The sequence below is a fragment of the Schistocerca piceifrons genome, chromosome 4 (genome assembly GCF_021461385.2).
Source record: "Schistocerca piceifrons isolate TAMUIC-IGC-003096 chromosome 4, iqSchPice1.1, whole genome shotgun sequence".
Classification (NCBI taxonomy): Eukaryota; Metazoa; Arthropoda; class Insecta; order Orthoptera; family Acrididae; genus Schistocerca; species Schistocerca piceifrons.
The window spans coordinates 544,746,955-544,762,094 of NC_060141.1; the positions used below are offsets into that span (position 1 = coordinate 544,746,955).

The 15,140-nt window shown below is 44.7% G+C and overlaps 1 protein-coding gene across 1 annotated transcript in view; it reads right to left on the bottom strand.

The window, feature by feature from the left end:
• LOC124795988 (protein diaphanous homolog 1-like) overlaps positions 1–14,666 on the bottom strand; it is a 39,084-nt gene extending 24,418 nt beyond the window's left edge. The window contains exons 1-2 of the mRNA XM_047260069.1: positions 14,248–14,666; positions 2,623–3,052 (exon numbers count right to left, since the gene is read on the bottom strand). Of these exons, the coding sequence (XP_047116025.1) occupies positions 2,623–3,052; positions 14,248–14,666 (849 nt within the window). The remainder of the gene's footprint in view (positions 1–2,622; positions 3,053–14,247) is intronic.
• Positions 14,667–15,140: the final 474 nt, after the last annotated feature.

Consider the following 15,140-nt stretch of genomic DNA (forward strand, 5'->3'; position numbering starts at 1 on the left):
GTGAATTACAGATGCCAAAAAGCACTCTCCATGACATTTTAAACAAACGTTTATTGTTTCGTGCATACAAAGTGCAAATCGTTCAGGTTTTGTGGCCCAATGACAGTACAAGTCGATATGACTTTGCGGTCGAAATGCTATCACGTATTGAGGATGATGATGGTTATCTCAGACGAATTGCCTTTTCCGACGAAGCGACCTTTTTTGTCAGTGGAGTAGTGAATCGCCATAATGTGCGCATTTTGGGTTCACAACCCCCTGGCGAGGTCATGGAGTGCACCAGAGGCAGTCCAAAGGTGAATGTTTGGTGCGCGCTATTGCACGATCGAATTATCGGGCCATTCTTCTTCGCTGAGGCTACCATCACATCTGCAGTGTATCTGGACATGTTGCAACTGTATGCTGTTCCTCAGCTGCTTCAGTATCACCCCGATGTCTTGTTTCAGCAAGACGATGTGCCACCTCATTGGGGTTTGGACGTCCGTGCCTATCTCGATATGACCTTTCCTGGGCGATGGATTGGTCGTGATGGGCCAACAGTTTGGCCTCCACGCTCTCCTGACGTAACCTCATTAGACTTCTTTTTATAAGGTTATGTCAAGGACGAGGTCTACCGAACACGTGTACCAGATGTCGAAACTGTGCGGCAACGGATAACCACAGTCGTTGAATCGATCCCTCCAGTGATGCTGGATAATGTGTGGACGGAAATTGAATATCGCCTAGATGTGCTACGTGCTACCAAGGGTGCTCATGTGGAAGTTTACTGATGTGTGAAGAAAACGTTGATAGTTTGTAAACAATTAGACACTAGTTCCATATTTGTATCTTACTTCTAGCCTGAGTTATCAATTTCTGTAATCAGGGAAAGACTTTTCGGACACCCTGTACTTTTTTAACAGCGTGTATATGACGCACCCTTCCGATTTATTCTCCACCATGGTCTTACTTCGGCACAGCCTGCTCCATGAGCAATATTGCTCATATGTACCACAATATACACTCCTGGAAATGGAAAAAAGAACACATTGACACCGGTGTGTCAGACCCACCATACTTGCTCCGGACACTGCGAGAGGGCTGTACAAGCAATGATCACACGCACAGCACAGCGGACACACTAGGAACCGCGGTGTTGGCCGTCGAATGGCGCTAGCTGCGCAGCATTTGTGCACCGCCGCCGTCAGTGTCAGCCAGTTTGCCGTGACATACGGAGCTCCATCGCAGTCTTTAACACTGGTAGCATGCCGCGACAGCGTGGACGTGAACCGTATGTGCAGTTGACGGACTTTGAGCGAGGGCGTATAGTGGGCATGCGGGAGGCCGGGTGGACGTACCGCCGAATTGCTCAACACGTGGGGCGTGAGGTCTCCACAGTACATCGATGTTGTCGCTAGTGGTCGGCGGAAGGTGCACGTGCCCGTCGACCTGGGACCGGACCGCAGCGACGCACGGATGCACGCCAAGACCGTAGGATCCTACGCAGTGCCGTAGGGGACCGCACCGCCACTTCCCAGCAAATTAGGGACATTGTTGCTCCTGGGGTATCGGCGAGGACCATTCGCAACCGTCTCCATGAAGCTGGGCTACGGTCCCGCACACCGTTAGGCCGTCTTCCGCTCACGCCCCAACATCGTGCAGCCCGCCTCCAGTGGTGTCGCCACAGGCGTGAATGGAGGGACGAATGGAGACGTGTCGTCTTCAGCGATGAGAGTCGCTTCTGCCTTGGTGCCAATGATGGTCGTATGCGTGTTTGGCGCCGTGCAGGTGAGAGCCACAATCAGGAGTGCATACGACCGAGGCACACAGGGCCAACACCCGGCATCATGGTGTGGGGAGCGATCTCCTACACTGGCCGTACACCACTGGTGATCGTCGAGGGGACACTGAATAGTGCACGGTACATCCAAACCGTCATCGAACCCATCGTTCTACCATTCCTAGACCGGCAAGGGAACTTGCTGTTCCAACAGGACAATGCACGTCCGCATGTATCCCGTGCCACCCAACGTGCTCTAGAAGGTGTAAGTCAACTACCCTGGCCAGCAAGATCTCCGGATCTGTCCCCCATTGAGCATGTTTGGGACTGGATGAAGCGTCGTCTCACGCGGTCTGCACGTCCAGCACGAACGCTGGTCCAACTGAGGCGCCAGGTGGAAATGGCATGGCAAGCCGTTCCACAGGACTACATACAGCATCTCTACGATCGTCTCCATGGGAGAATAGCAGCCTGCATTGCTGCGAAAGGTGGATATACACTGTACTAGTGCCGACATTGTGCATGCTCTGTTGCCTGTGTCTATGTGCCTGTGGTTCTGTCAGTGTGATCATGTGATGTATCTGACCCCAGGAATGTGTCAATAAAGTTTCCCCTTCCTGGGACAATGAATTCACGGTGTTCTTATTTCAATTCCCAGGAGTGTAGTTGTTTATTGCGGCCGCACTGCAGCAATATTGGCAGTAACATAACTGCGACTACTCATTACCGTAAATAATGGCGCGTGTAACCGCTACTTTTGGTACTTGATGGCAGCACGCTGTCGAAACGCGTCAAGCCAGTAAGTACTGGGAGAAAACCACTGAAATGGGAAAACGTGTAATTTTATAAGTTTTGAAGCTTACCTGCTGGCAGAAATCCAGGCCGGGAGCTGTGTTGAAGTAGACGAACTTGAGGGCGGAGCTGGGCCGGACTTCGTGCACGGCGACGTTGACGATGCGGGGCCGCTGGTCGACGCACGGCACCCTGGGAGCGCGCGGCGCGTAGACGGGCATGCAGAGCGGCGTGCACGAGGGCCGCGGGCAGGGCGGCGGCTTGACGCACACCTGGTTGCTGGGGCAGGTGGGCGCCGTGCACGGCAGGCAGCCCTTGGGCGGGCAGCAGCGCGGCTTGGGCCGGCACGGCGGGCACAGCAGGGGCGGGCAAGGGTACGGCGGGCAGCACGGCGGCGGGCAGCACCGCGGCTTGCAAGTCAGCACCGCGCTCGGCTGGCACGGCGGGCAGTTCGGCGGGTTCGGGAACGGGAAGCACGGCAGCGGTCGCACGCAGCACCCTCTGCAACACAACGACTCCTCGGCTACATCCGGACCTGTTTCATTTTGTTCTGATTTGTTTTTTTTTTTGGAAGGGGGGGGGGGTGGAGAGAGGCTGCGTCTTCTGACTTGTCTGATACTTCAACCATATAACGTCGTAACAGTGCGCAGCAAAAGCGGGTTACCACTAGTGATGGGGAGCTCGTGAATGAGTCGTTCAAATGAACGCTTCACTCCAGTGAAGTGTGAACTAACCACTCAATTTCAATGAACTGGTACTTCAAACTCTTCACAGATGGCACACTCCACACTTCTTTCTAGTTCACTCACTCTCTTCCCCTCTCTCACTACATCGGCGCTACGTCACTCATTCTCTCTTCACTTCAGTTCCCCCTCTACTGCCTGTCGACGAATCGCGCGGCGTTTGTGGGAAATGATAGGTTTGTGAGGGGTTGTGGAGGTGAGGGGCGAGGGGAAGGCAGCGTCAGCTGCTTCCTGACATCTTGCGGACCAATGAATATTACAGATGCAAACGAAGAGGCTGGCTGTGTGAGCACGCACAGCCAACATGAAAATAAAAGGTTTGTTAATAACACTGAAAGAGGGATTTTACCTGAAATCGTACCAATGAGTGCAGGTGACAGTTTAAACTGTTTTGAATCTGGAGGGTTATTATTCTCAACAAAAATAAAATCTACAGGAAAACTTCTGAATAATTACCTAACGTAGATATATAGACTTTGTGACAGTGGTAAACATACACATTCTATTTTGGATTAAATTTTAAAAGGAACATAAAACTGGAATGCATTTCGTTTGTAGCCCTAGTTTTCAGTCCATGAATACAACAAATAATGTTTCACTTGGCAGATAAAGACTTTTTTGGGCGCTTCATGAGAAAATGTCGAGCAAGATTAAATGTAATACCTTCTTTATATGTGACAGGCTTTATCTTTCCTTTGTCCCCTTCGACCATGCTCTATTTAAGTTAGCTCAGACGCTGTAAGAGCGTAAAACGTTGCGTGCACGTTACTGCATAGTTCGGCCATCTGTTGGTAAAATTATGAAGTATTACGAAGCTTTTTGTACGAGCGAGGCGATGCGAGCGTAGCCGCGGCTGAGCGGCGAACTGGGCAACTTCGCCAGGCTTCCGTACTTCGTGAATGAACTACTTCATTTGAACGCTTCACGGCTAAGAGTGAAAAGAATGAAGTAGTTCACGGGAATGAACGAGTTCGACCCACCTCTAGTTACCACGTAGCGGAGGCCAGCTCGAGGCGACTTGACCCAGCGCGGGAAACATCTCCTGTTACATAACGAGGCAGCAGCGTGGGGCGGCCGACTGATTCGGCCCCGCGCCTGACGGTGAGCCAGAATGTACATGACATTCTTGATATGGCGCGCGCCGCTATCCTGTGATCTTGTTCAGAGCGCGCGCTGTAATCGATTATAGTTCGCTGTCCTGGTGCGGGTGGCGCTCCGGTGGCGATCTGCTATGACGTCGCTGGCGTGTGTTTGCGGTGGCCCGCGGAAAGCGAGAGGGTAGTCGGTTTCCGGGTATTGCACGGAACGTGAAGTTCGCTCTGCCTGACCTGCTAGTGACTAGCGCTAAGGTTGTTGTGCCTCGCAATATGAGCAGAGTGGTCTGGGGCGGAGGCGACTCGCCGCTGTGCTGGCCATGCGGTGGTGATTAATTGGAGTCGGCGTACTTGTTCTTCTTGCCTGGCCCGGAGACAACTAGTTGCTGAATTTTGGAGTCGTCTGCCAGGTTAGGGTGTGGGCTCGGTTGGCTCGTCAGATTTTGCCCTGGAAGCTCCAGCAGCGGTTTCTCAACTTCATTCTGATGTGGGACGGCGTTGTTGGAGCTTTTTGCTGTATGTGTGTTGCTCGTTACGACATTTGTTGGTACTAACTTATCTGCTCAATTGGAGTCCTGCCCGGAGTTCATGTATGGTATATTTGGCATTCGATGTGTTGGATAAAGTCTGCCTAAGAAGGGCGGTTTTGTACAGTATATACATAGTGAATTACTGCTGCTTGGTATATGTGGTCTTCTGGGACCTGAACAACACGATCTCGTCAATTTGGTTGTGTAACAGCATTTAGTGGCATGTTCTGTATATTTCTCAGTGTGTTATTATAAACTTGGTGGAATAGTTGCGCTTGGTGTCGTTAAGGCACTTCTAAGACTGTGGTTTGACTATTCATGTGCGCTTGACTTTTATTGTTTCGTTTTAAGAAGCGAGAATTTTTTATTGAGATTTGTGTCTGTTGGCTTCCGGCACTTATTAAGAGCGCCCGCGTTAACGGCGCCGTGGTTATCATGTGCTGTCGGGATGTTATATTGTATTTTTGAATTTTATCTTGTGTTGATATTATCTGTCGCGTGTTACAGAACATAACCAAGGTGCGTAAGTGGTGGGCAGTTGTGGGAGGCATGTCGCGGAGCTCTCAGCAGTTTATTTCGGGGACCGTTTCTAGTGGGAAGGCTCCGAAGTGTTGAGAGCTTGCTCGCCTGTGATTGCGGTGGGAGTTCCCCCGCCCTTTGGTTGTATCAAATTATTATTTTGTTATTATATTTATTGGTTGTGTGTTGCGCATCTTTCATTTGATGGTGTCAAGAGCCATTATCTTTCTCAAAGTTTTTTTTATATAAATCTTTTTAAATTGTAATGCCAAATTAACTTATTATTGGATTTTGTCTTTTGCGTGGACTCTAAAAGCACTATTGTAAAAGATTCTTTGATTTTATGGTGGCAAGCTAACGTTATTGTTTTTAAAGCTCACTCTTTTAACCATTTGTTAAGTTCTGTAAGTTATATGAATTTGTTGTTATTTAAAAGTTTAGTATTGGCAATTTAATAAATTGCGTACAGAGTCTGCTGTTTGGATATTATTGGGTGGAACTCCTTGGATAGTTGTCCTATAAGAACACACATTTCAATTCTTTGGTCACTTTCGCGACGCCGGTTGGCGATGTACTGCGCTGAAGGAATCGAGGTGTGCGAACTTCAGTCTTCCTCAAATAATTTTACAGAATTCAGCTGTCTTGAAGGCCTTATTACTTGCTGCATATACACACATCAAAAGAAGTTTTGCATCACCCGGTTCCCAGAACTCCTGAAGATAGACGTTGACTGTCGATATTGTATCACAGACACAGTCCCTTTGACTGTTCAGAGATGTCACTAAACCCGCCCAAACATGTAGACAACCATGCATAAGCAGCGTATATATACGGAGGGGGTCCGACAGCTGATCACTTCCAGTCATTCCGCCAGGAAGGAGGTACACGGCTCGTGTTGTTTGTAGTTAAACCATGCCTAGACGCTCAATGCCGCGGTTCGAACGCGTCCGCATGGTTACTTTGTGCCAGGACGGGCTCTCAACAAGAGAAGTGTCCAGGCGTCTCGGAGGAACCAAAGCGATGGTGTTCGGACAAGGAGGAGATACAGAGAGACAGGAACTGTCGATGACATGCCTCGCTCAGGCCGCCCTAGGGCGACTACTGCAGTGGATGACCGCAACCTACGGATTTTGACTCGGAGGAACCCTGACAGCAGCGCGGGATTAGCCGAGCGGTCTCAGGCGCTGCAGTTATGGACTGTGCGGCTGGTTCCGGCGGAGGTTTGAGTCCTCCCTCGGGCATGGGTGTGTGTGTGCGCAATAAGATGCATGATGTGCAGCTTCACTCCCGACGTCCATGGCGAGGTCCATCTTTGCAACCACGACACCATGCGGCGCGGTACAGATTGGCCCAACAACATGCCGAATGGACCGCTCAGGATTGGCATCACGTTCTCTTCACCGATGAGTGTCGCCTATCCGTTCAACCAGACAATCGTCAGAGACGTGTTTGGAGGCAACCTGGTCAGGCTGAACGCCTTAGACACACTGTCCAGCGAGTGCAGCCAGGTGGAGGTTCCCTGCTGTTTTGGGGTGGCATTATATAGGGCCGACGTACGCCGCTGGTGGTCATGGAAGGCCCCGTAACGGCCATCCTCTGACCGATAGTGGAACCGTATGGGCAGCATATTGGCAAGGCATTCGTCTTCATGGATGACAATTCGTGCTCTCATCGTGCAGATCTTGTGAATGACTTCCTTCAGGATAACGACATCGCTCGACTAGAGTGGTCAGCAATTTTTCATGAGCAATAAAAAGGGCGGAAATGATGTTTATGTTGATCTCTATTCCAATTTTCTGTACAGGTTCCGGAACTCTCGGAACCGACGTGACGCAAGACGTTTTTTTGATGTGTGTGTATATAGCAAAGGACTCTGACTTATTTGCATTTCGCGCATTGCTTGCGACACGATCTTGTAAATACAGAGTTAAGTATTGTCTGTCTTCTTTATTGTAATAAAAACTATTAATCTGATTTGCTTAAATTGTTGTATAGCATTCTGAGAACGCAGCATCCTTTAGGCACCCTACAAGCGACGAGAGGGCAGGACTCCACACTATACGTCCAGGAGCACTTCGTGCTAATTTTACAGGCATGGAGCGCGTGCAGAAAGTGGTGGTACGCGTACTAAATTTTCTGATGTCGCACGCATTATTTCATTGCAACTGAATGAAGAATATGGAGACTTCAAATTATTACTGCAAAGTACGTCGGTTAAGTCAAGGATATGCCTGGAAGGATTTTTCGATACAAACTGACTATTTTTGAATTTATGAAGGAAAAAGGATTGTAAGGAGCGAATATTAGAAGATCCGGAATGAATTCCAGACCTCCAATTTTAAGTGGACTTGATCTTGCCCACAGTAAGACGCTGCAGGGTGAGAAAGAACTTCTTTTTGATATAGTGGGGAAGCATTTAAAACGAAAATCGTGTTGCCGAAGGGAGCTATTCTGACAAAAATAGACGAGTTCCCTCTGGTCACCGGCATTAAAGAAAACGCGAGGTTTTAACAGTTGGTTGTGGTACTGAAAGAATTACAAGGACAGTTTTCTAAACATTTTGAGGACACTGACAATTTTACATCTGTTTTCGAGCTGTTTTCGGGACCGTTTGCCGTTTCAGTTGAAAGCGCCCCCAGGCATGTGCGCAACGTAATACCCGTTTTAAAGACAAATACCTTTCGTATTAAAACTATCTAGGACGTTTACATTACTTTTCTCAGGTTTTTCGAAAAACATGTGTGTGAAAGACGTTTTCTCGATTACGAAACTAAATAAGACACGATTATGTGGCAATCTGAGTGCGAAAATCTGTGAAATTGACTGCGTTTTTCTTTATCCAATAGTTTGTATCAGAAAAAAAACTATATCTTCAGCGCACAAAAAATAATAGAATAATACTGAAAATTTGTTTTGCTTTTGATCTGTGTTGTTAAGAAATATGAAATATAAAAACAAATCGTATGCTATTCAAATATAGCGCGTTCGCAGTTTTTCCCTCTTCCCTCTCTTTGCGGTCAGACAGCATAGTGTGGTGGTGGGGGTAATGTGCTAGCCATGTTGAGCGTTGTGGCACTCTTGCCAGTGAATGGCACAATTCTTGGCCACCGCTGCTCTAGTGCCATGGCAGTTATTTCATGATGTCTTAACACATGTCCTTCCATCTTGTCCTCTCTTCTAGTCAGTGTTCTCCACACGTTCCTTTTCTCACCGATTCTGCAGAGCACTTCCTCATTTGTTATTTTATCAGTCTACTTAAATTTCAACATTCTGTACTTTCACACTGCAAACAATTCGATTCTCTTCTTTTCTAGTTTTCCCACAATCCATGATTCACTTCACTGGGCTGCAAGTGTACGTTCTCACAAGTTTCTTCTTCATATTAAGGGCTATATTTGATGATGGTATACTTCTTTTGGCCAGAAATTCCCTTTTCGTCTGTCCTAATCTGCGTTTTATGTACTCTTTACTTCATCCGTTATGTGTCAGTTTGCATTCAAGGTTGCAGAAATGCTTCACTTCACAGACTCCGTGGTCACCAATTTCAATGTTAACTTTTTTCGTTAGTTTCATTTCTGTTACGACTCATTACTTTCGTATTTCTTTGGGTTATCCTCATTCCATATCCTGTACAAATTGGACTATTCATTCCGTTCAACAGATCCCATAATTCTCCTTCTCTTTCTCTGAAGATGGTAATGTCATCAGCGAATCTTATCATTTATATCCTTTCATTCTGAACTTTAACCCCACTCCTGAACCTCTTTTTTTATTCCCATCATTACTTCTTTGATGTATAGAATGAATAGTAGTGGTGGACAGCTACAGCCCTTTCTTACAGCATTTGTAATCCGAGCCCTTTGTTTTTGGTTATCCATTGTTGTTGTTCCCCCTTATAGTTCTTCTACATAGTGCATACTACCCTTCATTCTTTGCAGCTTATACCTATTTTTCTGAGTTTTTCAAATATCTTGTACCATATTATATTGAAAGAAGTTTTTTTTATCGTTTAAGTAATCCTACGAAATGTTCTGATTTTCCTTAAGTCTTGCTTCCATTATAAGGTGCAACGTCAGATTGACGCTCTGTTGTTTTTACCTTTTCCAAAACTAAACTGATCGTCATCTGTAAACCCTCAATTTTCTGTCCCATTCTTCTGTATCTGATTCCTGTCAGCAGCTTGCTTGAATGAGCTGTACTTTAGTTTTCGCATTTTTCTGTTCTTGCTATTTCGGGACTGTGAGGGTGGTGTTCTTCCGAATGTCTTATGTCTCCGGCGTTTAGACTGCAGTGCGACAATTGTCATGGCTACCACCTGTAAAGCGTACTATGTCGCGACATAGTACGCTTTACAGGTGGTAGCCATGACAATTGTCGCACTGCAGTCTAAACGCCGGAGACATAAGACATTCGGAAGAACACACACACACACACACACACACACACACACACACACACATATATATATATATATATATATATATATATATATATATATATATGTAATGGTTGCGGCTGATGTTACCGTTTCTGTACTACTGCGACATAGTACGCTTTACAGGTGGTAGCCATGACATGTATCATACTTGCATTTTCACTATTATTTTTAACTTAAGGAGAGATATTGTATATGATTAATCAAGTGCAAACGTTGAACTTTAGAAAACGTAATTGAACGGTTGTAGAAGAAGAAAATTTGTCAAAGACACTGAAGAATAGAAACTCACTTTTAATGTGATGATTAGATTTTCATTTATGTGGTTCAAATGGCTCTGAGCACTATGGGACTTAACTGCTGAGGTCATCAGTCCCCTAGAACTACTTAAACCTAACTAACCTAAGGACAGCACACACATCCATGCCCGAGGCAGGATTCGAACCTGCGACCGTAGCGGTCGCGCGGTTCCACACTGAAGCGCCTAGAACCGCTCGGCCACTCTGACCGGCCCATTTATGTGTGTAGTGTTTTTGCTGAATAAAGAATATTAACAAACAAGAAAAAGTGTCATGGATTCTACAGGTCAAATTGAACCGTTGTTTAGTTGCCGCTTCCCCCAATGATTTTTAGAAATTTTAGAGGTATGTTATTTACCAGCACTTTTTGCCGTGTGCCATGAGGCCACCAACATATACAGCAATGTTTCACATGGGACGCCCTTTGTTCGCCACATCCGCCAGCTCCGCAATTCTCTGATGCCGTGCTCATAACGCAGTCACAGTCGCATTCGGCTTGTTGATGAAACCTATGATGTGGATGCCACGTTGCCTGTACAAGATCTGTTCACGTTCTAATGGCTCCAGTTTTTTCCTTCAGTTCTAGGAGCAGACAGAGACATGCGATTTGGCTAAAAATACGCAGACACTCTTTATGTATACATGATACATATGGCAGCACTGTACGGCACACATAACCTCATGTGACAGCAAATCGAAAGTGTGGCCTCGCAGTAACCGGTTTGATATCATGATTACACGAGTGGATACAGTCGTTTTGCAGGACTGTCACTGAGTGCGAAAGAATTTCCTTGGTATTTGTGCACACAATTTTGCATGATGTCCTGAAAATGCGGAAAGTGTGCGCCAGGTGGGTGCTATGAAAGCTTGATGGACATACTCACTCCTGCGTGCATCTCATTTTGCCAGGCGGTATTGACATTTGATTACAATGGCCTTGCCGTAGTGGTAACATCGGTTCCCATCAGATCACTAAAGTTAAGGGCTGTCGGGCTTGGCTAACACTTGGATGGGTCACAGTCTGGGTCTGCCGCATACTGTTGGCAAGTGGGGTGCATTCAACCCTTATGAGGCCCATGGAGGAACTACTTGATTGAGAAGTAACGACACTGGTCACGTAAACTGAGAACGGTCAGGAGAACAGCATGTTGACCACATACCACTCTGTATCTGCATCTGGCAATGCCTAATCGCTGAGGATGACACGGCGGCCGGTCGGTACAGTTGGCCTTCAAGGTCTGTTTGGATGGTGTCTATTTGGATTGAAACTTGATAACAGCATGAATGGGACTTTCTTAAAAGCAGTTTTGCCAATGCATGAGAGTTGGATGCCGTTATTAAAAATTTACATTGCAGCTTCAGTCAGGTCAGTGGAAGCACAAAGACTCGTAACCATACATAAAAAAATTCAGATAAGGAACAGCGCTGAAAAACTGATGGTGGCCATGTTTCGGGACAGTGATGGCATAACCCTTATATACTGTGTTCCAAAGGACACTACGATTACAGGTGTGAGGTATTAAGATGTCACGAAGTACAAGCTCTTCCAAGCATTGCGAGAAAAAATTCCAGAAAAGGCAACACGAATGCTCTTTCAGAAAGTCATTGCACCAGCACTTTGGGCGAACCTGACTCGGAACCTTATTCGCAGAAACAACTTTGAGGTCGTTTCTTTCTACTTCTTATTCCCCTAACTGGCTTCTAACGATTTCTGAGTTTTTGCAACGATGAAAGACACACTCCATGGTTGCATATTCTCCAGTTGTGTCGCTATTACAGCAGCGATTTTCCAGTAGTCAAAACAGGCTCCTTAAGAAGCGTTCACTCTGGCCGTGGAATCATGTCATCAAGTTTGTAACGATGTCTACCGCAGCTTGGAGATGACATTGAGAAATGACACAAGTTTCAAATATTTTTTGTGATAGCTTCGTGAAAATTAAGATTGGACACCTTGGAACTGAATGGGATCTAGATACAGTCTTGTGTCGGGAGATATTGTCAGTTGAGTCATGGTCGCAGCTATGGGTACTTGCACTCCTACGTGCTGTATATTTCTAGCTATTCTGTGTATTAACTTGTACTTCTTAACTGAGTTGATCTTGGTATGCAGGAAATCAGGTACAATACCTTATTGAAAGGTTTTGATGTCTTTTACAAAACATATTTAGAACTTGGTTATTAATTATTAAATTTCAGCATCACTCTATATCCATCGTACACTTGAACAATAATTTAGCTTTGTTACTAACAGTAAGATCAGTATTATCGTATAACATGAAATGTTTTAACTCAAATGGATATCTTACCATCTGGGACGTCATAAAATTGTAAATTTCGTATAACGACTGGTTTCAGTAATGAAGAACGACTGAGAAAGTTGGATTCTGATTTAGATGATCCATATTTATCGTTTGTAAGTGATGGTGTTTACAGATCAAGAAAAATATGAAAATAACTGGAAACACAATACAAATAAACAGTTTCAGAGTAGAAACTGTAAAACCTTCATAAACTGAGAAAGATTTGTTGCAACACTTTGAAACACAACCAAGATTATCACAATCTCGTCCAATATCAGGAAACACGCAACGGCACTGCCTGACAGTTTCACAATAATAGACAACAAAAATGGAATGCTGGCCATTACAACTTAGCCGCTAGAAAGGGCCACGTGGTCAAAGGCATCTTGTCACAGTTCGCACGGCTGCCCCCGTCGGAGGATCAAGTCCTCCCTTGGGCTTGGGTGTGTGTGTTGTCCTTAGCGTAAGTTAGTTTAAGTTAGATTAAGTAGTTCATAGGCCTAGGGACCGATGACCTCAGCAGTTTGGTCCCATAGTCCTTACGACAAATTTCCACTTGGAAGGATAACAAATAACGAAATTTTAATTATTGGGTATGCAGATTAATAGGAAGGACACATATTTAAATCTGTATGTGTTTTTTTTGGGGGGGGGGGTATATAGGGTGCAAAATGTGGTACCTTGAGCTGCCACTTCTGGAAATAACATTGGCTGTAGTACAGATAGGTACCAAATCAAACTGAGCTTGGATAACAGACACAGGAAGGGGAGAGTGGGGCAAAATGACCAGACTAAGGAATTCCTATTTTTTATGCTGAGTAGCAGTGCCCGAGAATGCACAGGAAAGAGTGACTATAGTCAGCAGCTACTGAAGTATAAATAGAATAGTTTAATTACCTTAGGATCATAATCAGTACTTTAAACAATTCAACTTTCACAGAGTGGCGAAATGGCCACTTTGTCTGTCATGAGCAGAAATTGGTCTCTTAGTGTTAAATTCAAAAATAAAGGATAAAAACTGTTTTGACAAAGAACTAAATAGGGCAAACTCTGCTAATTTCGCAGTATTAAGGTTTTTTGCCTCTAGTATTTAAAATAAATATATTAAAATGAAATTTTTGTATCAAATGATAAGTAAAAGTGGTATAATCTGATGGTATAAATGTTAATTATTGGAAGTTAAATTTCAGATACAAAGGAGCTTTCTTAATGTAGTGCTGACTTACCGTATTGATAAGAACTTGGGCAATTTCACAACACTACTCGGGTAATTTCGCAGTAGCAGTTATAATTCTAAAAAAATACTTTTGAGTTATCAGAACATGATATAATGTAACCAAACACACCATACAGTTAACACTTACTGTATTTACTATTACTAAATTATTATAAGTAATGTAATCAAAGGTACCATTAATTAATTACATACTTTAACATAAAAATAAATAATATTTCATTACTGCAGTCATACAAAATCTTAAAATCGGAAATGTAATTGAAGTTAGTTCATAAAATCGGAAATGTGATTCAAGTTTGTCAGAATCAGCCTTAGTGTATAAACGGCATGTGAACTAAGCACAGTACGCCTTCAGCCTTTGGCAAGACAGACGAAACCAGCACTCGCACTTCAAACAACAAATCCACTCTCGGCCATCATTATCATCTTTGTAATTTCAACCACACGATGAACAAATTTTGTCATCCTTTCCTACATTTCTTATTAATCTTCTCTGTACAGACATACATCGTCTTGTTACAGGAACTTCTTGTGCGCACGCATGCCGTTTCCCCATTCTAGCTTTTGAGGTGCTTACTTTTCCTTGTTGCCTTTCTGCAGGAACATTCCCCTTTGATTTGGCATTTTCTCTGTCTGCTTCCCTTTCTTCAGCGGTCTTTAGACCTATTGCAACCAACATGCCTTCGTCAGCAATAGCTCTGGTTGAGGTAGCTGCATGTTTCTTCTTTCTCCATGATTTTATTGATTTTGGAAGAGGCATGTTAATTTCCTCCTGGATATTTTCAGTTTGATCTGATGATGCATCTATCTCAGGTGGCACATTATCAACAGCTTCTTCTTGCTCTGCTGATATGCATCCATCTACTGTTCTTTCAGGTAGCTCTACTTGCCCAGCATTAAAGGTCTCATGAACTTGGGAAAGCTTCAAAGCAATATCCGGAATGGCATCTCTATTCATGAGAAAAATTCCAGTCTTAAGTCTTAGAAAAACCACTCTTGATGGCGGCTGGATTTATAGTTTCGTCCATGGACTTCTTGAACAGATGGTAAAATTCCGCTCTTGTAGGCTTGTAACCACAAGTTTTCATAAAGTCTCTCATATTCCTTTTCCAAGCCATTGTTACAGGACTAATCATGGACACATCACACAGCTGTAAGATCTGAGTGGTGTGTGATGGAAAGGTAACAAAAATAATGCCAGTTTCTATTCTGAATCAATAGCAGAACAAAACAAGTGGGAGGAATGTGATTAATGAAGTGCTTCAAGAACTCCAAGAAAATTTTCGAATTTAACAGCCACTTTTTGACACTGCTACTTAGCTGAATGGAGGAGCATTTTCCTTCAAGCTATCGGTGACACGAATCCCCTTGAAAATAAACATAGGAGGCACTGTTTGTCCCATAGCATTGGCAGCAATCACAAGTGTTGTGG